This window comes from Lepidochelys olivacea (assembly GCF_965140295.1).
Source record: "Lepidochelys olivacea isolate rLepOli2 genome assembly, chromosome: 4".
NCBI lineage: Eukaryota > Metazoa > Chordata > Testudines > Cheloniidae > Lepidochelys > Lepidochelys olivacea.
This window is the reverse complement of record NC_140414.1, coordinates 148,020,713-148,043,986: the sequence shown is the minus strand read 5'-3', so window position 1 is coordinate 148,043,986 and position 23,274 is coordinate 148,020,713. Positions and strand designations below refer to the sequence as shown.

The 23,274-nt window shown below is 59.3% G+C and overlaps 1 protein-coding gene across 1 annotated transcript; it reads right to left on the bottom strand.

The window, feature by feature from the left end:
- Nucleotides 1–1,054: 1,054 nt before the first annotated feature.
- LOC311519860 (RING finger protein 145-like) lies at nucleotides 1,055–23,043 on the bottom strand. Its single transcript, XM_084626856.1, is given in 11 exon segments — nucleotides 1,055–3,075; nucleotides 4,642–4,998; nucleotides 5,994–6,044; nucleotides 6,046–6,262; nucleotides 6,876–7,058; nucleotides 8,594–8,734; nucleotides 9,092–9,267; nucleotides 11,762–11,997; nucleotides 13,312–13,403; nucleotides 13,863–13,971; nucleotides 22,722–23,043. Coding segments are annotated over 11 exon segments (2,271 nt in total). The 5' UTR covers nucleotides 22,888–23,043; the 3' UTR covers nucleotides 1,055–2,532.
- Between the last annotated feature and the right edge of the window lie 231 nt (nucleotides 23,044–23,274).

Below are 23,274 nucleotides of genomic sequence, written 5' to 3'. Positions count from 1 at the left end.
TGGTTGGGCCTTAAACAGCCTCACCTGGAACAAAATGAACAGCCCCCCTACATCAAAACCTCGTCAAGAACAGCGATGCGGCTGGCACAGAGGGTTAGCCCGGGTTTGGGGGAGAGGATCCAGGGGGAACTGGGAGAGGAACCAGGCCAGAAGCCAACATCTGCTCAGCTGGGCTGAGGGAGCCGCTAGAGATTCAAGGGGGGAAAATCAAACTTGCTCCAAGAAACAAGCAAAAACTACTGGTTTGTGATGACAGAGACCTCCTCACAAATCTCCCCCCGCCTGCTCCTCAGCATGGCCGGTGGTGGGGAGAATGGCTGCCCAGAGGGGAAGGGGCCAGCTGGACCCCTCCAGCCACCTGGGACGGGGAGGGGCAGGGCCCTGCTTCCCCACGCACCCAGGCAGGGCAAGCCGCACGTGAGGAGCAGGGACGGCGATGGTCAGTTTCTCTGGCCCCCGGCCTGGCCCCATGGTGTGCAGTAGGCCCTCGGACTGTCCCTCCCCTGAGAAGGGGGATTACTGCGGGACACTGCGTCAGCTCCACACCCCAGCAGCTGGGCAGCGCGGCCTCCATGTTCCCTCCAGCCAAGAACCTGCGCTGAGCCTGCTGCCCTGAAGTTGTGGCCAAGGCCTGGCTACATGACTTCAGCAGCACAGAGGAACAGGCCGGCACAGGGGCAACCCTTGGCATCGAGCGGGAGGGGCAACAGCCTCCAAAGGCCCCTGCCTCACCACCAAGCCCAGGGCCCTGCAGCTGGCTAAGCCAGGCAGCACGGTGGGCAGCAGCCATGGCAGGTGCAAGGGGCCTGGCAGGGCTGGAGCAGATCCGGGACTGGGGCACACTGAAGAGCTGAGAACGGAAGGGAACCCGGCTGGACCTGCGGTGCCGGAGCAGGTTACCAGCACCGGGCAGCCCTGGCCCCTGTTTATGAGGGCAGGTGGCTGTTTAGCCTGCGGCCATTCCCTTCGGTTTAGGGTTACCCACACAGGGAGCGGGGCCCGCCCTGCCACTCCCCCCCGCCCCCCAGTTCACAGGTAAGTGATGATCCACGCAAATGTTCCGTGTTTTTAATTGCACTTTCGTAGCCACTCTGTGCTGTTTGCCATGTCCATCTCGCGGGACGTCGCCGGTCCAAGTGCAAACAGCCCACAGCGCGACAGCTTGAATGGGAATCTGCACATTCCAGGTGCTTTGATCACCCGAAGGTAACACAAATAAGGCTTCTTAGCCGGACGGGGTCCCTTCCAAAGGGAAGAGAGCTGACAGCGATCAAACACCTCGCATCCACATGGATCCTACACGCTGCGCAGACATGTCCAGCCCAGCTGTACGAGGGCCCGTCCATCTCCGGTAGAAGTCACAGCTTCCTTGGAATTACTAATCCCTGAGGCTTTAAAAACAAAAGGGGTTTTCTATTCAAGTTTCATCACATTCCCTTGGGCCTTGCATGGGAAAGGGACATGGACCTGTGGTAGATAAATACTTCACAGAGGGCAGAGTACAGATGGGGGAGACTTCACGGCCTGTACTTGCTTTGCCTACCACTGGTATGCAGCCACCTCTGGGGTGAGACATGGCTGCTGTTAGTGCACAGCTATGCGCCCTTGTGTCACAGCAGCCTGGCCCCTCCCCTGCCAGGGCGAACTCCTCTGAGAGCAGAACTGGCCTGATACAGGGAGAGGCTCTGCGGGGCATGCTGCAGGCTGAACCAGCAGAGGGAAAGGGACACTGCCCTGCCCAGGGCCCAATCCTGGGAGGTGCCGAGGTCCCCCCAGGAGCCTTGTAATAGCAGTGGTGCAGCAGGCCACCTCCCACCGCAGACAGGCCCGGCCTGGAGAGCACAGGGCCCGCCCAGATAGGTTCCTTCCCCCTTCCCGCACATGGTCCCAAGCAGCTGCAGGACGCCCCAGTCACGCCAGAGCCACCAGGCCAATGCGTCTCGGCCTCTCCCACTTCGGCAGGGGGAAGGGAAGGGCAGGTGCCACCGGCTGCCTTCTGGCTGAGAACCCCTGCGCTGGGGCAGAGCCCAGATAGATCTGGCACCCAGCTTAGCAGCAGCAGCCAAGTGACAGGGAGCCAGCAGTAACACGCCTCATTCTGTAACCGTGGGGAGCCCAGCCCGGTGGTCCCCGTTCGTAATGGAGCACGAGCCATCCAAGCGCCTCCCGGTTGTTTCTGCGCAGCCGGAGCAGGGCTGGGCTGGGCCCTGCCGGCTTTCTAAAAGCCAGGCTTGCTTCTTCCCAGCAGGGGGCGCTCCGGCACTGCGTACGGGGTGGGCACACTGCACTGGGGGCTCCGGAGCTGCAGCAAGTCTGCAGACAGGTGCCAAAGGGCGACTCAGGCCCGTCCTCTGGGGGCTAAGTGGGCGTGTTCCAGAGCAGGACACGGGGCGTTACACTTCCCAGCCTGGCAGCAGCCGTCACGCCCCCTCTGCTGGCACCGGCCATGCCTGGCAGTCGCTGCACACTCGGATTGCAGGGAGGCGCCAGCCCAGGCTCCGGGGGTGGGGGGCCGGCGCCCCAGGCTGAACGCTAAGAGAGGCAGTGGCGGCCGTCGAAGCCCATGCTGGTCCCTGCTCCTGCCCCCCCTCCACGTTCTCCGCCCCACTCCAGAGGGGGCGGGGTTCCCAGCAGGGCCGTGCGCCCCGGATTGGCACGCGGCTGTGGAGTGCAGCCCCCTCGAGACACTGGCTGGGGAGTCCTGCTCTGAGCGGGGTCCATGGGCTCGCCCTCCCCATGGGGCACAGCTTCTGGGAGCAGTCCGGCCCTGCTGGGCTCTGCCAGTGCTGGGTTCTCCTGCTCCTGCCAGCTGGACTCCCCGCCCTCAGCGGTCCTGCTGGGGTCTGGGGTCCTTGCCCTTCCCGCAGCCCCGGCATCTGCATTCTCAGGCGCCCCCTCCTCTGGGATGGGCTCTGGCTCCGCCCGCTCTCCCCCGGCTGGCTGCGGTCCCTCGGTGGCCGAGGGCTTCACTGGCTGGTGGCACATGGGGCAGGTGTCCTGCACGTACAGCCACTTGCGGAGGCAGCCCGTGTGGAAGAAGTGGCCGCAGTCGGTGATCACGGCCATGTTCATCTCCTGCCCGGCAGAGGAAGGAGGGGTTAGTGGGGAGCCGGCCAGCACAGCCAGGGCTGGGACAGACACCGCTGTCCCGCTGGAACGGGATGGGGTACGAAGATCCAGTCTCCAGTCACCCAGGACAGAGCCTGGTTCAAGAGGCCATCCCAGGCTCCCTCGTGCCATCAAGGGCAAGGAGGTGTTATGGGGTGCTGCCAACCCTTACACCAGCCTCTCCAGCATGGCTGGCACCCCAAGACGAGGAGCCAGGAAATGCCCCATTACCCAGCACCCCTATGCCTGCCCATTGGCCCTTGCATTCAGGGCCCCTAGGAAGTCACCAGGAGACGTGAGCCACCCATCCTGCTGGCCAGCTGCACCGTGAAGCACCTGCCAGCTTGGGCTGTCACCGGAGGCCCCCTCACTGGCATCCTTTGTACGGCACAAGGCACAGGTCTCACCACAGATCAGCGAGCTCCTGTTCCAGGCTGTCTGCAGACTCAGGCAGTCAGTGCTGCATTCCTCTCCCTCAGGCCAGGTTTTCTAGGGTTCCCTTCTCAACGGTAAGGGCTCGAATCCTCGTCAGTGTGCAACTCCACTGCACACCCATGGAGCCTGGAACACGTGGGCCTGGATTCCAGGGCAGGTGCACACATGGCCTGGGGCAGTTACAGGGCCCACGTGGCATAACCAGACTCAGCAGAATCTCATCAAAGAATAAAAGTTTCTCATGCTCATGGTCTTGGAGCACACTTGCCAAACGGGCCCGAGTGTAACGGGAGCTGCAGCGTCCGCCTGTGAGTCTGCAGGCAGCCTGAACCCAGGAAACTCCCCTGCCCCCTAGCAATGCTGAATGGACGCAAGAACTGAGCAACTAACTGCCCAAGGTTTAGCCCAGCGGTTCTCACGTTCTGGGTCGCAGCCCGTGTGGGGTGGGGTCAGGCCAGGCCAGCTGCGGGCAGGGTTGCAGCAATCACTAGGGGGTGGAGGATGGCATTTTACAAACTGGCATCCTCCGCACATTGTGACCTCGCACCGACGGTGCACGCCAGGTCACGCCGGTGTTCTCTGCCAGGCTGCCTGGGGCCGCAGGGAGCAAGACGTCCGACAAGGGGGCCATGCAGGCGACAAGTCTGGGGTCCGCTGGGTCAGTCACTGCCCTTGATCTCAGTGCGAACCCCCCAGGAACACCCCCCCTGACCCTCGCAGCCTGTTCGAAGTGGATGCAACCCTCCCCCTGATCTAGGGCACGTGGAGGCCAACTGAGGAGCTCCTTGAACCCCCAGGAAGTCACCTCCTTACGCAGAGCCGGTTGGGCTGGGGAAGGGGGCCCCCTGGAAATACGCAGTGCACTCAAGGGGAGAGGGGTTTCTGATCTGCGCAAGAGAACTCGCCCCATCCCCCACACAGGCTCATCGAAGAGCAGGGGCAGGTTCCCGAGCAGTGCCCTACGCCGCGGGGCAGTGGAGCCGGTGCAGGAGGAGGGCGCTGGAGACCCCCTCTGCACCGGAGTGGGAGTCACCGTCCCCGCTGGTGAGTGCTGACACCACATTGCCCCCCGGGGGGAGGAGGGCGCGGCTGGCTCACCTGGAAGCAGATGGCACACACGTCGTTGTGGTCCCGCAGCTGTCCCCTGGTGGCCCTGGGCAGCGAGTTGATCTTCTTGGCGGCCTCCCTGCGGAGCAGGAAGCTCTTCCAGCCCGACTGGGCCCGCAGCCACACGTTGAAGTAGGAGTGGATGATGATGACAGAGGCGCCCATCCAGCTCCACTCGCCAAAGATGGACTCCCAGGTGCCATAGGCCACCACGCAGACGGCCACCAGGAACTCCAGCACCCGGCTCACCGCATTGACGTAGTAGATGATCTCGTCCGTCTTCTCCAGGGGCGCATCCTGGAACAGCTCAATCATGAAGAGCGCGTAGACGAAGAGGGTGCCCATCACCTGGTGCAAAGGGTCAGAGAGTGGGGATGATGCTCTGCTGCCAACAGCCACCGGGCCAATTAGCCCCACACCCCTCGCAGGGGGCAGATGCTGGAAAGTCAGGTGACTTTGGTTACCACGACTGTCACGTGTCCCTTGGCAAGGTCCCCCCCAGGGTGGGAGGGAAGGAAACGAAGGGGTTGCGGGCGAGGTGTCATTGCAGGTCGGGACTGGCCCAGGGACAGGGGATGCTGAGTGGCCAGGTTTCGGGGGCGAAGGGTTCCCAGTGAGGGTACAGGGCTCCGTGCTGTGGCCACTCTTTACCAGTCAGTAACGCTCTGCAAAGAGGCCAGCAGGCAAGTCAGAGCTTTTGCAGAGGGCACAAAATGTAGGTTGGCCAGGAGTGGAAGCGGCTGTGAGGAAGTTCAGAGGGACCCAAGCCAGCCAGGGCAGCACCACGGCAGCTGGGATTTGAGGGGGGCAGGTGCTCATTAGCAGGAGGGACAGATGCTGTAGGGAACAGACTCCAGCTGTACCTGCAAGGAGGGGAGCCCGCAGCTGGGGACCTGGATCGGTAGAAGAGGGATCCGGCTGTACCTGCAGGGAGGGGCACATGCAGCTAGGGACCTGGATCAGGGGGAAGAGGGACCCGTACCAGTAGGGAGGGCAGCACACAACTGGAGACCCAGATTGGGGGAAAGGGGACCCAGACATACCCACAGGGAGGGAAGCATGTGGCTGGGGACCTGAACTGGGGGGAAAGGGTCCTGGCCATAGCCCCAGGGAGAGAGGCACGTGGCAGAGGACCTGGACTGAGGAAAGGGGGACCCGGCCGTCCTGGCAGCGAGGGGAGCACATGTCTAGGGACCCGGACTCAGGGGAGAGGGTATGACGAAGCAGGGTGTGATCAGAGAAGGGTAACAAGAAGAATTTCTGCTCCAAGCTGGGGGATTGCAAATGGGGAGGTGAGCATGTACCTGGAGACCCTGATGGGGGGAAAGGGGGCCCAGCCGTACCTGCAGGGAGGTGAGCATGTACCTGGAGACCCTGATCGCGGGCAGAGGGGCCCAGCCGTACCTGCAGGGAGGTGAGCATGCAGCTGGAGACCCTGATGTGGGGAAGGAGATCCGGCCGTACCTGCAGGGAGGTGAGCATGCAGCTGGAGACCAGGATCAGCAGCCAGAAGTCCATGTGGAAGAAGCGAGCGATCTTGTACGCCATGAAGCAGGGGAAAACCAGCAGGAAGAGGCACAAGCTGAGGCTGCGGAAGTGTTTCCAAGGGCTCCTGGGAAGAGGAACAAGTCAGAGGCCTGGCCAGTCCACAGCTCAGCCTGCAGGGCTCCAGCGCTTCCCCAGTGCCCGCTGCGGCGCCCCAAGAATCCCTCCCACCACGGAGGAGAGGGCTGCGGAGCCTGCCGGACCGGCTGGGAGTGAGGGAGACGCACAACACTCTGCCCGTCCTCGCTTGGGCAGGTAGAGCTAAGGGAGGCCTGTGGGCCCAGCCAGTTCTGCCCTCACTGCTCTGCATCCCATACAGCTCCTCGTGGCCGCTGGGGACTCTCCCTTGAGCCGTGGCACCGTCTCCCAGCCAGGGGTTTCAGCGGCTCCGCGAGGGCCAAAGGGGAAGGCAGCGGCATCACTGCGCTCAGCAGTAGCCTGTCCGAGGGCCAGATCCAGAACCCAGTGACGTCAATGGGACCCTTTCTGGAGTGGGCCCTGAGAGAAGAGGGTGCTGCATCAAGCCCCAGGCAGCCCCGAGGGGCGGCCAGGATTGTACCTGGTCTGGGGAGATCCCCATGCAATGAGCCCCAGCCATGGGGAGGGCTGGGACTCTGGCTAGGTGGAAGCTGGGCCGGATCCTGCTGCCCCCATTGGGAGGCTGGGGGATCGGGTGCTACCTGTTCTGCGAAGCCCCCAGCGCCAGCACGATGGGGTTGGCTATCTCGATCATGGACTGCAGGGTCGACGTCACCACGATGAAGAGGATGATGCTGAGGAGGAAGGTTCTCTGCAGGATCTGCAGGTCCAGCAGCCCCGTCTGGAGAGCCAGCAGCAGCAGGGTCACGCCCTCCGTCACACCTCTGCCAGGCGAGCAGGAGAAGAAGACATGGGGCTTCAACCAAGAACTGCGTGCCCGCCGGAGGCATGCGATCACCACCGCTGCGTGTGCAAAGCCAGGACCTGCTAGTGCAGACGGCCAGGAGCATCACCGGCTATTTGAGCAGGCGGCCACGGTGACCACGCGTGCAGTGGCCAGCACATGAACGCACACGCAGGGCTGCATGCCGGGACTCAGACCCTGCCCAAATCAGTGACAGCCAAGCTGCCGTTCGCACAGTGCTGTCACCAGGCAATGCCCTCAACTCGGGGGAGCGGTGCTCACAGCCCAGATCGCCAGGGAAGGCAGTCCAAACTCCCAGCACCCAGCCAGTCACCTGGGGCAGGGCACTCTGCCTAAAACAACATTTAGGGTGAGAAACTCCTACTTGTAACCCGTTTCTGTAGTATTTTAAACTTATATTTCATCTTTGTTTTATTTGCTGGGTAATCTGCTTTGATCTGTTTGCTAGCCCTTATAATCACTTAAAATCTATCCTTTGTAGTTAATAAACTTGCTCTTGTTTTCTCTAAAACTATTTTGTGAAATCCACAACAGGGTGGGAGGGGCAAAAAGCTGTGCATAACTTCCTCTACACTGTGGGAGGGAGCGAATTTCCTGAGCTTACGCTGTACAGTTTTCTGTGCAGCGCAAGATAATACAATTTTGGGATTGCACCCCAGAGGGAGTGTGCACGTGAGTGCTGGGCGATCCCCTAGCTGATTCTTCCCGTGCAGAGCTGATTTCAGTGTCTGTGTCTTTCTGCAGCTGGGCATGTCCCTACCTGCGTGTGTGCTGGAGGAGGCTTGAGGGCCTGGCACAGCAGGACAGGGTAAGGAAGCCCGGGCTGGTGGAACGGGTGGGCTCAGTGCGACCCCAGTACATCAGGTGGCACCCCGGAGTGGGGGTTACCCATCACACACGGATCCTGTGCATCAGTCACACCCCCCTCTCCGTACAGCTGCCCAGCACTTTGCCTCAGGCCGATAATAAGCTGCCCAGGCTGTGGGACGTGTTTTCTCTCTGCCGTGCAGCACTACGGGGGGTCACAATTAACCATGCAGGTGCCCAGCCCCAGGGGAGTGTGACTGTGGGCAGGAGAGAGTCAGATCCAGCTCATGGATCACAGAGACAAGAAGGGAGAGCGGAGAGAGTGCCCTCACCGCACCCCTGAGGAAGACGGCATCCTGCCAGGCAGCCGCCAGGGGCATGTGTGTCCTGCGATCAGAGCAGTGATGCAGCATGCGTAGACGGACGTGAGCTAGCCTGCATCTTGCGCTCTCCAGTACCATGGGCTGGAGAAGCCCGCCTGGGGTACGTGTTTGAGCAGCCTGCCCACGCTGCCGCTGCTCGTTACTGGAGCGAGCTCGATCCAAGCCAGCTGGGGTGCGTCTAGCTCCGGCGGCAGTGCAGACATGCCCAGCGCAGCCACTCGCAGAGCCGCCAGACCAGAAGCCGAGCCTGCGGCTTCCTCAGCCCCAGCACGGCAGCGATGCCCTTGCCCCGGGGGCCCCTCACCTGTGCATGACGTTGCCATTCTGGAAGGCGTCGTAGCCCAGCAGGTATAACTTGCAAAGGTTGAGCGCGGCCAGGGCGAGGTAGGAGACAGTGAAGGTCAGGCCGAGGAGGGAGTAGGGCGTGCCGCAGCACTCGGCCACGCTGCCAACAGAGCACACGGCAGGGTGAGACGCTCCTTTGGGAGGCCCCGGGTCCATCCCCTTAACCCATGTGGGCAGATCCCAGGGAATGGGCTCGGAGAGCAGGCAGGTATGGCACCGCAGCAGTAACACCAGGGGGCAGTAAGGAGCCGGACCTGAATTGCTGAGGTCCAAGCAGGCCCTGTATGCGACGTCCCTTATCTCAAACCCTGGCAACAGATGAGCTGCAGCCCAGAATGGCCTAGATGCCCCCCACCCCACCCCCACAGGCAGCCTGACCCCACTGCTCCCTGGATCAGCCCCGGCGGCCTTCCAGGTCATTCCACCCCCTGCCCCAGCGCGGGTCGCCCCCTCCTACCTGCTGAGGAAGATGAAGAGCAGCCCCTGCTGGGCGAGGAGGCTGTTGGAAGAGGCCAGGAAAGAGTAGATCTGGAGGGTGAAAAGCACCAGCCAGAAGACAAGGAAGAGCACCGGGATGGCCAGCTGGCTCCAGAGGGACATGGCCAGCGCCACCAGCCTGTACATCTCCAGTCCCTGGGGAGGAGGCGCCAGTTAGCCAGTGCTGTCACACAGCCTGGGCCGGGGGGCTGCGGTGGGGATCTACTGTGGAGGAGCGTCTATGAGGGCTGAACGTTTCCCAGCTCTGTGTGCTGGACAGAGAGCCCCAGTCCAGCTGAGAGAGGGGTGTGTCTGATCACGCACATCGCCAGCCGGTGCCTCCATCCCCCCTCTGGTAAGAGTGATGGAGTCAGAGCGTCCAGACACGGGACTGCAGGGACCGCCGGGCTGGGGAGTCAGACTCCTGTACCAGCTCAGCGGGCAGGTTTACAGGGCACCTGGGGGCAGTGTTTGAAGTGTCTCTAGCTCTGGGCTCACAGCCCTGGAGACAGAACCCCGGCTGCTCCCGGAGAGTGCCCTGCCCTCACACCAGCGAGCCACATCCCTGCTCCCCAGCGGCCAGAGGGGAGTCCAGAGCTCCTGATCCCGCCCTGGGGACTGTCCGGAAGGAAGTCGAAGGGGCCCAGTTCCGATGGTGGTTTGCATGAAGGGTCTCAGACTACAATGGACTCCGATTCATCAGCCTGTCTCACACACAGCACCTCACCGCCACCCTGGGCTCGACAGGAACTAGGCCTCTGAGCTGGAGGGTCCCATTGCCCAGCCCCCTGAGCTAGCCAGCTGCCCTGCCCTGGGGTCAGATGGGAGCCAGCGCCCCCTAGAGGGGAAAAGGCCCTGTATCTCCTGCCCTCACTCCAGCCAGTCCTCCCAGCCTGGACTCCCCCTCAAGTCTGATGAGGTTCAATAAGGACAAGTGCAGGGTCCTGCACTTAGGACGGAAGAACCCAATGCACAGCTACAGACTAGGGACCGAATGGCTAGGCAGCAGTTCTGCAGAAAAGGACCTAGGGGTGACAGTGGACGAGAAGCTGGATAGGAGTCAGCAGTGTGCCCTTGTTGCCAAGAAGGCCAATGGCATTTTGGGATGTATAAGTAGGGGCATAGCGAGCAGATCGAGGGACGTGATCGTTCCCCTCTATTTGACACTGGTGAGGCCTCATCTGGAGTACTGTGTCCAGTTTTGGGCCCCACACTACAAGAAGGATGTGGATAAATTGGAGAGAGTCCAGCGAAGGGCAACAAAAATGATTAGGGGTCTGGAACACATGAGTTATGAGGAGAGGCTGAGGGAGCTGGGATTGTTTAGCCTGCAGAAGAGAAGAATGAGGGGGGATTTGATAGCTGCTTTCAACTACCTGAAAGGGGGTTCCAAAGAGGATGGCTCTAGACTGTTCTCAATGGTAGCAGATGACAGAACGAGGAGTAATGGTCTCAAGTTGCAGTGGGGGAGGTTTAGATTGGATATTAGGAAAAACTTTTTCACTAAGAGGGTGGTGAAACACTGGAATGCGTTACCTAGGGAGGTGGTAGAATCTCCTTCCTTAGAGGTTTTTAAGGTCAGGCTTGACAAAGCCCTGGCTGGGATGATTTAACTGGGAATTGGTCCTGCTTTGAGCAGGGGGTTGGACTAGATGACCTTCTGGGGTCCCTTCCAACCCTGATATTCTATGATTCTATGATTCAAGTGGCAAGGCCCCATGTCTCATTCCTACGGCTATGATTTTGTCACGGACATTTTTAGTAAAAGTCAGGGACAGGTCACAGCTTCCGTGTTTTTTTCTTTATTGCCCGTGACCCGTCCCTGAGTTTTACTAAAACATCCCTTGCAGAATGTCTAGGGAGGAGGGTCCAGCTGGAAGCTGCAGGGACCCCACTGCCCAGTGGCTGGAAGGGGTCCCCCTGCGGGGTTGGCAGCTGCAGGGGACCCCCTGCAAGCACTGAGCAGATCCAGGGCTCCTCTGCCAAAGCAGGCTGGGAACTGTGGTGGCAGGAGGGGGCTGCTCATGGTGGCTGAACAGCTGCGGGGGGCCCCTGAGCAGCTCTGGGGTCCATCTGCTGCTGCCAGCGGCTGGGAGCTGCGTGGTGGGAGGGGGTTGTGGGTGGGCCACTGCAAAGGGGACCCCTGCCAGCAGTGGTGGCTGGGCAGCTCAGGGATCACCGCCAATGGCAGCAGCCAGTCAGTTGCGGGGGGTCCCGCCACCCACAGCGGTGGGAGATCCCCTGCCGCCTGCAGAGGCTGGGCTGCTGCAGGGTCCCCCGCTGCTGGCAGAGGCTGGTCAGCTGCGGGGCCCCCAGTGTCACGGAGGTCGCTGGAAGTCACGGGTTTCATGACTTCATCTTAGCCTTACTCATTCCCCCACCCTCCCCAAGTCTCCCAGCCTAGAGGGGCAAGGCCCCGTGTCTCATTCCCTGCCCCGCTGAGCCAGCCAGTCCCCTGCCCTGCAATTGGATTGGAACCAGTGCCCCCTAAGGGGCAAGGCCCCATGTCCCATTCCCACCCCCCTGACCTGGCCAGACCCCTGGACCAGTCTGGTTTCACTGTGAAGTGCCCCGAGCTACCTGCCTGAGGGCACTGCCGGACCCATTCATCTCCCCCCACCCGCCCTCTCCCTGCATGCCAGCCGCTCACCTGAGCCATCTCCCTGCACACCGCAGCAGCCAGATGGAAGGGAGCCAGCAGGTGGGAGGCGGCCACATACAGCACCTCCACCACAGTGACGGAGGTGGCAAAGGCGTTGACCACAGGAAGCGCCTGGAGGGGGAGGCCACAGAGCCGGGCCAGCAGCGGGAGCAGTGGGGCACAGAACAGCCACACCTGCTTGGTCTTCATGAGGAGGGCGCAGAGCGTGCTCACAAAGATCTGGCCTGGCGGGAAGGCGAGAGCAGGCCCGTTAGTGCAGCTGGAGCGCGCGGTGGCTCACAGCCGGCCCCTGCCCACATCCCCCCTCGCTTCCCTGCACAACCAGCGTTCCCAGCTAGCACGATGGCTGCAGCCCACAGCCTAGGCAGCATGGCCTAGTGCTTAGAACGCGGGGCGGGGAGTCACAACTCCTGGGTGCTGTTCCCAGACCTGCCACGGTCTCCTTGTTGGGCGTGGGTGAGACACTGCCCCACCTGGAACAGGCCGTTAATGCTGCCCCCGCCACCAGGGGCCAGTGGGAAGTTTGCTATTCAGTGATCGTGGATGGTGCTTTGAGAGCCTCAGATGAGAGGTGCTGGGTGAAGGGAGACACATCACCAGCTCTCCCAGACACTGCTGCAAGCAGGCCTGGGCTCACCCTCCTCCCCAAGGCCCCCAGACAGCTGCACAGAGGCTGTATGGGAGGGGCTCGACCTGCACGCTGCCTGCAGGGAAGAGTTCCCCACCCAGGTTACAAATGGCCACCGGAGGGCGCTGTCCCCCTGGGTAGCCCTAAGCTGTGTCGTTTGAGGTCAGTTGGGTAGTTGTCGGTCTGCCCTACACATCGCCTCGCCCCAGTTTACTGGGGCACAAACCCCTGTGCAGAGACATCCCTTTTGGGGGAGCTTCCACCTGCCACTCACTGACACACTCCGCTGGGAGAAGCCGGATTGAAAGCAGAGCCAGGGCTGCAGCGTGTAACTGAGGGTGTAACGCCCAAATGGCCAGCTAACCCATCCAGCCCTTAGTCCAAACCCAGTCCCCGTTCGAAGCCCAAAGCGGGGGTGTGAATTCACACGCCCCAGGGCAAGCAGAGATGCGGTCAGGATTTGGATTCAAACTCACTCGAGGTGTTTCTAACGCCCCCTCAGCATGGTGCCGGTCGCTCAGAGATGCTGCTCAGCCAGCAGTTAGGCTGGACACCCCCTGTGCTCCCCACTATGCTGCGTGAGCGGGTGTGCCGTGGTCACACTGAGAGGCCATTAAAGGGCCACCCCGACCCTTACCAGGTGCCAGCCGTGAGCTAGAGAGTCTGTGGGTCTCTCGGCTCTGCTCCTTGGGAAGTGCTCCCTGAACAGGTGCTGGGGGCGCCCTGCATGCTCTGCGGCCGTTCCAGTTTTTGATGGGAGGGATCCCATAGGAAAACCCTGACCCTGGGACACGCCCCTCCCTCGGGCTGCGGGGCTTCCATCTGATCCCCATGCCAAAGGGGAAAATGGGGTGGCCCCACAGAGAAAGGCGTCTCAGGAAAGGGCGGCCCCAGGGGCTTGCAGCCTCACCTGTCAGGGCGGTCAGGAAGCGGCTGAGCACCACAGGGTCCTGGTACACAGCCCCCTGGAACTCGTACTCCATCTCATGGCGCATGTAGTCCCTGGAAGGAGAGGGGTGGGGTCTTAGCAGCAGGTGCCTGTTCCTCTCCTGTCAGCCCCACAGTCCCCCAGACTCACTCTAGTTAGCCAGAGCCCCAGGTATGCACCTGCGATCTTCTACGAGTCCCCGTGCCAGCGAAACCCAACCCACCTTCCTCTCCTGGCTCCTGACCACACCGTAGGGGCAAGCGCTACCCCAGGGCCAGGAGTCGGAGCCGCCCCTGCAGCCAGGAGCCGTGAAGTCACAGCCCGAGAGCACGTGTCTCCAGTCCCAGCTTCCCCCGGATCCAGCTCTCCCCCGGGGCTCTCCTCCCAGGGTACCAAGCTCTGCTGTGGGGTGCACTGCTAGCTCCCACACCCTGCAAGAGCCATGTACGCTGCCTGCCCCTGCCAGGGCTGTGGTGAGTGCACAGAGCCCCCGGGGCAAGGCAGGTGGCTTGCAGCCAGGTCGCCGGGCTCACCTGGCCGTCTGGTGCCCCACGAACAGCAGCAGCAGTGTCAGGCCGTAGAGGTAAAGTTTCACCAGGGATCTGACTGGGAGCAGCAGCATCCCGACACACAGCATATGGCCTGGGAAAGGGAGAGAACAGGTCAGCCAGCCGTGCCTGTGGTCTCCCATCACTGCGCTGCCCACCCACCCCCGAGGGCACAGCCAGAAACAGCACACAGCGCCCAGAGCTAGCCCCGCAGGAGCACCGGTCTCTCTTCTTCAAGCCTTTTCTTGGGGTCTCTCTGCCCCATCCCCCATCCTCTTACCTGAGCCAGGAAAACAGAAACCAGTTCAAACTCAGCCACATGTGTTACGATGCTGCACTTTCCCAAACAACTCCATCTACAAGCTACACACAAGGGGGGCTTCGCCCACCACTGAAATGCAGCCACCTCTGGAGCAGGGCGCGGCAGCTGTTGAACAGCGACACTGAACAATGGGAAGTGGCTATCACATGTTGTAGGGGCTGCATGAGGGCAGAACAAGCTACTGACTCCAAAGAGAGGGACCCACCCACTGAATCCCTAATGCCAGCCGGGGTTTGCTTGCAATTGTCCCACCCAAGACCTAACCAGCTGTTAGAATATAGATATTCAGGCCAGCTTGTAAAGGCCTACACATTAAGAACTTAGGGTATTTTTATCACTTAGCTAGTTATAGAGGTATAAAACAAAGCCCTGGCCGGGATGATTTAGTTGGGGATTGGTCTTGCTTTGAGCAGGGGGTTAGTCTAGATGACCTCCTCAGGTCCATTCCAACCCTGATCTTCTATGAAAATCACAGTCTGCCTGTGTATGGGTCTTCTCTCCCTCGGATAGTCTGAGGCCTTGTTCTTAGGCTAAGGCCTCTGGCTAAGCAGCAGGGGCAGCCATAAGCTGGGAAGGGAACGGTCACATCCTCACATCAAGAAAAGGAGTACTTGTGGCACCTTAGAGACTAATCAATTTATCTGAGCATAAGCTTTCGTGAGCTACAGCTCACTTCATCGGATGCAACCGATTAAGTGAGCTGTAGCTCACGAAAGCTTATGCTCAAATAAATTGGTTAGTCTCTAAGGTGCCACGAGTACGCCTTTTCTTTCTGCGAATACAGACTAACACGGCTGTTACTCTGAAATCCTCACATCATAAGCCAGTCACATTGAAATAAGGTGGTACTTGGCTCTTAGGAATACAATCCTCTCCTGATAATGCCCATCACCACCAGATAAAGATGGTTAAAGAAAACTTAGTTTGATAGCACCCTGTCTGGTGAGAAATCACTTATCAATAGTTGTGGTTGTGAAACCCTCATTTCTGTATGTTTTATCTTTATGGCCCCCACTTTTCTATTGTTAATCTGTCTGGTTCTCTGTTTCTTTTGTCTGCTGTATAATTAATTTTGCTAGGTGCAAGTTAATTAGGGTAGTGGGATATAACTGGTTAGAGAATTACGTTACAGTCTGTTAGGATTGGTTAGATAGATTTCAGTAAAATGACTGGTTAAGGTATAGCTGGGAATATTACTCTATAAACTGGGGTTGAACAGGAAGTGGAAAGGAAATTGGAATCATGTTTGCTAAGGGGGCGGGAAATGGGACAGGGACACAGGCAGACTCTGTGGCGTCAGAGCTGGGAAAGGGGTGCAACGTTATTAATATGATCTGGGACCGCATAGATGAGGGGTGGCCAACCTGAGCCTGAGAAGGAGCCAGAATTTATCAAGGTACATTGCCAAAGAGCCACAGTAATACATCAGCAGCCCCCGGTCAGCTCTCCCACTCCGCTCCCAGCGCCTCCCACCCACCGACAGCCCTGCCAATCAGTGCCTCCCCCTCCCTACCCACACTTCCCAATCAGCTGTTTCCTGGCATGCAGGAGGCTGGGGGGGAGGGAGGAGCGAGGGCACGGCAGGCCCAGGGGAGGGGGCGGTAAGGAGTGGCGTGGGGGCAGGGCCTGTGGCAGGGCCAGGGGTTGAGCAGTGAGCAACCGCCCCCCCCCCCCGCACATTGGAAAGTCGGTGCCTGTACAAGGAGCCGCATATTAACTTCTGAAGAGCCGCATGTGGCTCCGGAGCGACAGGTTGGCCACCCCGTCATAGGTCAATGTTGCCACCACGGTTATGTATTTGCAGCAAGTATTGTACAAAGGTTGTCATGGGAAGAGGTTGTGATTTGCTGGTTATAATTATGCTAGCTGTATGTGGGTATCATCTGTGTATTTGAAGTTATGAATATGGGCTATGTACTTGTATCTCAAATGTATTTGATTCCAAGTAGCCTCAGTGAAGCATTTGGTCAGCTTCTTGAGAAAGGACTTTTCTCAGTAAGTGCTCAATAAAGAAACACATAACGGACAATGAACTTTGGGAGATGCCAATCCACATCTGAGCTTTCCTGGGAACGTTCAAACTAACATGTAAACAATGGCGTTGGCGTGTAACAAACTGAGTCATGTGTGGACATGTGACTTGCCCATGTGACTCCAAACTCCATCTTGCTGCTGAGATCTTCCACAGGGCAGAGAATATAAAAGGCCCTGAAAACCCTTCAGCGAGGTAGGTGACCTGCAGCCAACCAACAGCTCGGGGTTATTTTTTCCAGAGCGTCACAAGTTGCCTGGAGCTTTACAGACAATTCTAGCCTGGTCGATAGTTTTAAACTATTTCGGATAAAAAAATCACACACCCCCCCCACTCCCAGTGAAACAGTAATACTAGGATAATGGTGCCTTTGACTGGTACAGCTTATACCCCGCCTATGTGGACCAAGTCACCCGGGTATCTGCATTTTTATACTGGTACTGCTGAGACCACGTATTTGGGGGGGAACCCTGGGGACACAGGCACAGTTTAAGCAGCACCTGCATTTAGACAAGCCCCTCACAAGACACTGTCTCTGTCCAAGGAGCTGGCAATCTAACAGACAGGCAGAAAAGAGCAAGATGAAGATGCAAGAGGGAAAGCGAAGAGCTGGACGATTTCACATAAACACTCCCCACTGGGACAGGGCAGCAGCACGGACCCAGCATGGTCCAGAGGTGTCGGACTTTGAGGGCTGTGTGCCTACAAAGGAAGCACTTTTAGGATTTCCAATCTATTCCCTACAATTCTAGCATCCTCCATGACTTGTAGAGTCATTTATGCTACTAACGTGGTACTTTACAGGCAGGGCCAGATCAAGTCTCCTGTGGGCCTGGGGCTATTAGATTTTGTGGGGCCCCTGTATACAAGTCTTTTTCCTGGGAGGGAGTTTGGTGCAGGAGGGGGATGCGGTGGGGGATTGGGGTGCAGGAGAGGGTGTGGAGTCTGGGAGCCAGTTTGGGTGCAGGAGGGGATTCTGACCTGGGGCAGGGGGTTGGGGTGCAGGAGGGGGTACGGGGTCTGGGAGGGAGTTTGGGTACAGGAGGGGAAACTGGCTAATGGGAGGTGTGGGGGCAGCATGCAAAGACTCCTTCCCTGACCCCATGAGGGGCTGCAGAGATGGGCCAGCAGCCAGCCGCTTCCAGGAGCGGTGTGGGGCCACGGCATGCAGGCAGAACTGCCTGAGTGCCTCTTTTAGTGGCCCGGAGATCACTGCCTGTGATTTATTTTTGCGAGGCCCTCTTGAGCTGGGGCCCTGGGCTGCAGCCCCTAAAGCCCCTGTCTTAATCCAGCCCTGTTTACAGGTGGAGAAATTAAAAAAATAGTCCCAAATAATTTTGCATTTTCAACTCGTTAAAACATTTCTAACAAGTTTTTCTATAGGCCATGTAGCACCAGAGTCTGGGATGCCACGGGGTGGATTAGAGATTTTTCTGTATGGAATGTGGCAGGCACCATGTCTGGACGGCACTGGGTTGCATAAAGATTTATTTGCACTTGTTCAAATTACGTCATTCTGCCACCCATGAGCACGCCCACCGCAAACTGTCCCACGCCGCTGGGTGGCTTACACACATGGGCCACCTGACTCTGGCACAGCCAGACAGTGCAGCCCACTGCAAACATGCATGTACACCCGCTGCAGCAGCCTGCACCCTCCATCCCGCTTCCCGGATACATCCTCCCCCGGAGGAAGCAAAATCCACAGTCCCTCCATGCCAGCAGGTGAGGGCAGGTGCAGACGTTGGGAGTCAGACAGGGGCCCGTAGGTCCATGCCACAAAGCCCCGCTCCCTGTCTACGTGGGTGCTGGTTCCCTCAGGTGCAGCAGACGAATCCGCCACTGCATGGAATCATAGGCCATTCCCCGTCTCCAGCAGAGCATGGGGCATGACAGCCGGGGATACCAAGGCCGGCACAGCTGCTACGAAGCAGATCCACTGCTACACCGCAACTGAGGCAGGAGGTGGGGGTCCCCCGCCTGGAGAGTCTTAAGGCCAGTTCAGCTTCTGCGGTTGGGTGCTGGGAATGGAACCGGCATGGACAATGAAGGAAAAACCTTTGGTACTGGATCCATCTAGACTCTCTGTACCCCACCCATCCCCACGGAGCCTGGGTGCCCATCTCCAGGCCGCAGTGAACCCTGCGGCTGACTCATGTTACTCAGGAGAGCTCCCTCCTCTGCAACGGGCGCCTCCTCCCCTGTGGGGCTGCCTCAGAGGCAAGAACGAATCTCGTGATACAACAGGGCACGGGACGCAGCCACGCAGCAAACGAGCTGCCTGGAGAGAGAGATGCCACGGGACCAAGAGGCAGGGCAGACTAGCTGCTGAATCTCCCCCACCAAGAAGAGTTTGAGCTACCCCCTTCCTCGCCTCCGCATGGACATCACAACGCTGCCCCAAGACCTTCTCTCCTGGCCTCCGACTGAACGTGCTCTGCCAGAGCCACTAGCAGACGAGCACAGCAGGGCTAAGGCAGAAGGACCACAGCCAGTCTCTAGCCCTCTCTCTCCTCAGCCCAGCAGATCTCGGTGGTAATGGAGAAACTGGCCCCGCTTGCCCTAACAGATGTGCTGGCATTGGGCGGGGGTCAGCTGGGGCCTCTCTCCAAGCAGCTGCACCAGTGTGGGTCATCCGGCAGGCCAGGAGGGAGCAGCTGCCTCTCCCCTGTAGGCCCTCGGGGCTCTGGCCAGCCTGGGCCCCAGGTCTCTCACCCGACAGAGTCCCTGCCCTGCAACCGTAACTCACAGAGCAAGGCCCAAAGACATTGGAGGGCTGGATCAGTTTCCTAACACTGTGCCTTGGCAACCGGCCTGTCTGCGGCAGGGTGAGTTGTTCTGTACCTGGTCTTACAAAGCCAGGCCTGGAATAGCGCATTCAGGTGTGGGCACCTCAGCGTGTGATTCCCTTACCCGCTCTGGGCCTCACTTCCTCTCTCCGGCAGCCTTGGACTCAAATCCTTTCTCTACGCAGGAGCCACCACTGCACTAGAATGGGAAACCCTGCATGTTCTAGTAAAAATGGCACCGTGGGACTCTGTGTTCATTGCCTCTCAGGGACGCCTGAGCCAACAGGCTTGGATTGCAAGTGAACGGGTTTTAATGAAACCTGCCAGTCCTGCAAACTGCCCTGGGACCTGACCATCAAGCCAGGTCCTCCCTCCTCACACAGCAACAAGAAAGCGTCTGCATTTAGAACGTGGGTAATGATTCTCTGGATGATGCACGAATCAAACCCATAAGAATGGCCAGACTGGGTCAGACCAATGGTCCAGCTAGCCCAGTGTCCTGGCTTCCCACAGTGGCCAATGCCAGAGAATTGCCTTCAGAGAGAATGACTAGAACAGAGCAATTATCGAGTGATCCATCTGTCGTTCTCTCCCAGCTTCTGGCAGTCAGAGGCTAGGGACACCCAGAGCATGGGGTTGCAGCCCTGGCTAATAGCCATTGATGGACCTATCCTCCAGGAACTTACCTAGTTCTTTTCTGAACCCAAACCCAGCTCCCTCACCCAAGGCAGCATCCACCCTCCAGAGCTCACGAGCCAACAGAACAGCTCCTGCTGGCCCGGGAAGGAGCCAAATGGAGCTAGTTACATGCCGGGCGCAGACCTGAGGAGGAAAGGGCTATTCTGCCTATTCTGTTTGCAGTGGAACCGTGCTCCCAGCTAACTCTCCTGGGAAAACCTGCAAACCAAAGAACTTTATCATGCTGTCAAACTGCCAGAGACTGGAGCATCGAGGACGTGGAGGCCCCCGGGCTTGCCAGTCATATCAAAGCTTGTGAGAGGTGTTGCCTAGACAGGTACCTGGGGGCAGGAGAAGCCAGGTTGACCCCTTGGGTGCCTTTCTGTCCGGGCCTATAGTTAGCTACTGTCATTGGGCAGTGAATGCAGCAGGGTCCCGCTGTGCTAGGATCGATCCACCACTCCTGCAGCCGATCCCCCGGCAATGTGACAGGCAAGAGCTCCACCCAAAATATGACTTCACTAACAAGGTCAGCTCCCAGACTGCTGCGCTGGGCATCACAAAATGCGGAAGAGATGGCCAGCCCTCTGTGGAGATAGAGGCGGTTAGGGACTATTTAGAAAAGCTGGACGTGCACAAGTCCATGGGGCCGGACGAGTTGCATCCGAGAGTGCTGAAGGAATTGGCGGCTGTGATTGCAGAGCCATTGGCCATTATCTTTGAAAACTCGTGGCGAACCGGGGAAGTCCCGGATGACTGGAAAAAGGCTAATGTAGTGCCAATCTTTAAAAAAGGGAAGAAGGAGGATCCTGGGAACTACAGGCCAGTCAGCCTCACCTCAGTCCCTGGAAAAATCATGGAGCAGGTCCTCAAAGAATCAATCCTGAAGCACTTGCATGAGAGGAAAGTGATCAGGAACAGCCAGCATGGATTCACCAAGGGAAGGTCATGCCTGACTAATCTAATCGCCTTTTATGATGAGATTACTGGTTCTGTGGATGAAGGGAAAGCAGTGGATGTATTGTTTCTTGACTTTAGCAAAGCTTTTGACACGGTCTCCCATAGTATTCTTGTCAGCAAGTTAAGGAAGTATGGGCTGGATGAATGCACTATAAGGTGGGTAGAAAGCTGGCTAGATTGTCGGGCTCAACGGGTAGTGATCAATGGCTCCATGTCTAGTTGGCAGCCGGTATCAAGTGGAGTGCCCCAAGGGTCGGTCCTGGGGCCGGTTTTATTCAATATCTTCATAAATGATCTGGAGGATGGTGTGGATTGCACTCTCAGCAAATTTGCGGATGATACTAAACTGGGAGGAGTGGTAGATACGCTGGAGGGGAGGGATAGGATACAGAAGGACCTAGACCAATTGGAAGATTGGGCCAAAAGGAATCTGATGAGGTTCAATAAGGATAAGTGCAGGGTCCTGCACTTAGGACGGAAGAACCCAATGCACAGCTACAGACTAGGGACAGAATGGCTCGGCAGCAGTTCTGCGGAAAAGGACCTAGGGGTGACAGTGGACGAGAAGCTGGATATGAGTCAGCAGTGTGCCCTTGTTGCCAAGAAGGCCAATGGCATTTTGGGATGTATAAGTAGGGGCATAGCGAGCAGATCGAGGGACGTGATCGTTCCCCTCTATTCGACATTGGTGAGGCCTCATCTGGAGTACTGTGTCCAGTTTTGGGCCCCACACTACAAGAAGGATGTGGATAAATTGGAGAGAGTCCAGCGAAGAGCAACAAAAATGATTAGGGAACTGGAACACATGAGTTATGAGGAGAGGCTGAGGGAGCTGGGATTGTTTAGCCTGCAGAAGAGAAGAATGAGGGGGGATTTGATAGCTGCTTTCAACTACCTGAAAGGGGGTTCCAAAGAGGATGGCTCTAGACTGTTCTCAATGGTAGCAGATGACAGAACGAGGAGTAATGGTCTCAAGTTGCAGTGGGGGAGGTTTAGATTGGATATTAGGAAAAACTTTTTCACTAAGAGGGTGGTGAAACACTGGAATGCGTTACCTAGGGAGGTGGTAGAATCTCCGTCCTTAGAGGTTTTTAAGGTCAGGCTTGACAAAGCCCTGGCTGGGATGATTTAACTGGGAATTGGTCCTGCTTTGAGCAGGGGGTTGGACTAGATGACCTTCAGGGGTCCCTTCCAACCCTGATATTCTATGATTCTATGACCCATTCAGAGCGCTCTCACAAGCTGGCCTGCCATGCACATAGCTTAGTCTGACTTCTGTATTTGGGAGATAGGGGACACCACGGGGTGGCTAAAGCGTAGGAGCCCACGGCTGGGGAGCGGCGGGGGGGGGGTGCCTTGGAAGCCACAGCTGGAAACCACGCAGCCTCCAGCGCTTGGGGTGGGGGATCCCCACTCCCGCATGTGGGTTTCCTGCTGACTCAGAGCCAACCCCACTCAGTCACATGGTGCCGCTGGGCCCCCCCTCCATAAGTGGCAGCTGGCGGAGCCCTGACCTCGGGGGCCAGGCAATCTGTGCCCCACGGGGAGAGGCAGGAACAACAGCTGGGCGCTGCAGGCAGGGGGCGCTGCTTTCTGGGGGAGCACACTGAGGGCAAGGGAGAGCTGTGCCCGGGGATGGGGGGGTCTGACTGACTTGAGCTGTTGGGGGGGGCGGCTGAACCTTTAAACTGTGCCCCCCACTATCCACACCCACAGCTCGGGGGAGGGGGGCAGCACCCACCACGGTCACCCAGGACCCTGCGCCCCCATCCAGACAGCGCCCCGCTCCTCCAGCGCCTTCCCCGGCTCCCACACCTTCACCGTGGGGAGCGGTGGCGCATGCAGACCGCCGGCCCACGCACGCAGCGCGCCATCAGGATTGGCGCAAAGGAGCGGTGCATGCTGGGACTCGGTCTGCACCTCCCACGCGTCCAGAGGGAACGCGAGGGTGGGTGGCCCCGACTCCTCCAGGGGCCTCGCCGTCCCCGCCCGGGCACTCCCGGGGAGTGCGCAGAACTCGCTGCCCGGAGCAGGGCCGCTCCCCCCTCGACCCCCAGCCTCACCCAGGTAGTAGGCGTGCCAGAGGGCGCGGCGGCGCCAGGGGGCCTCCTCCTGCTGGGGCCGTAGCAGCTCGGCAAAGGCCTGGACGTCCCAGCGGTAGAGCAGGTCCAGCAGGACGACGCTGGGCACCCGCAGCGCCACGTTGGCCACCTCCTCCAGCCGAGGCATGCCGGCCCGGGGGGGCCGAGGGGGGCCGCCTCTCCCTAGGGTGCAGGCAGGCGTCCCGGGGTCTCCCTCCCCTGGGGGTGCAGGGCTCAGCCGGGGGGTCTCCCTCCCCTAGATGTGGTCCCAGGGATGGGGGGGTCTCGCTCTCTGGGGGGCAGGGCTCAACAGGGGGGCTGTCCCGTGGGAGGGGGGTCGCTCAGCGGGGGGGAAGGGCCCTGTCCCGCGGGGGAGGGGTGGGTGCTTAGCGGGGCGGGGGGGAGGGCCCTGTCCCGCGGGGGAGGGGGGGCGATCAGCGGGGGGGGGGATGGCCCTGTCCCGGGGGGAGGGGGGGCGCTCAGCGGGAGGGGGGAGGGCCCTGTCCCGGGGGGGAGGGGGGGCGCTCAGCGGGAG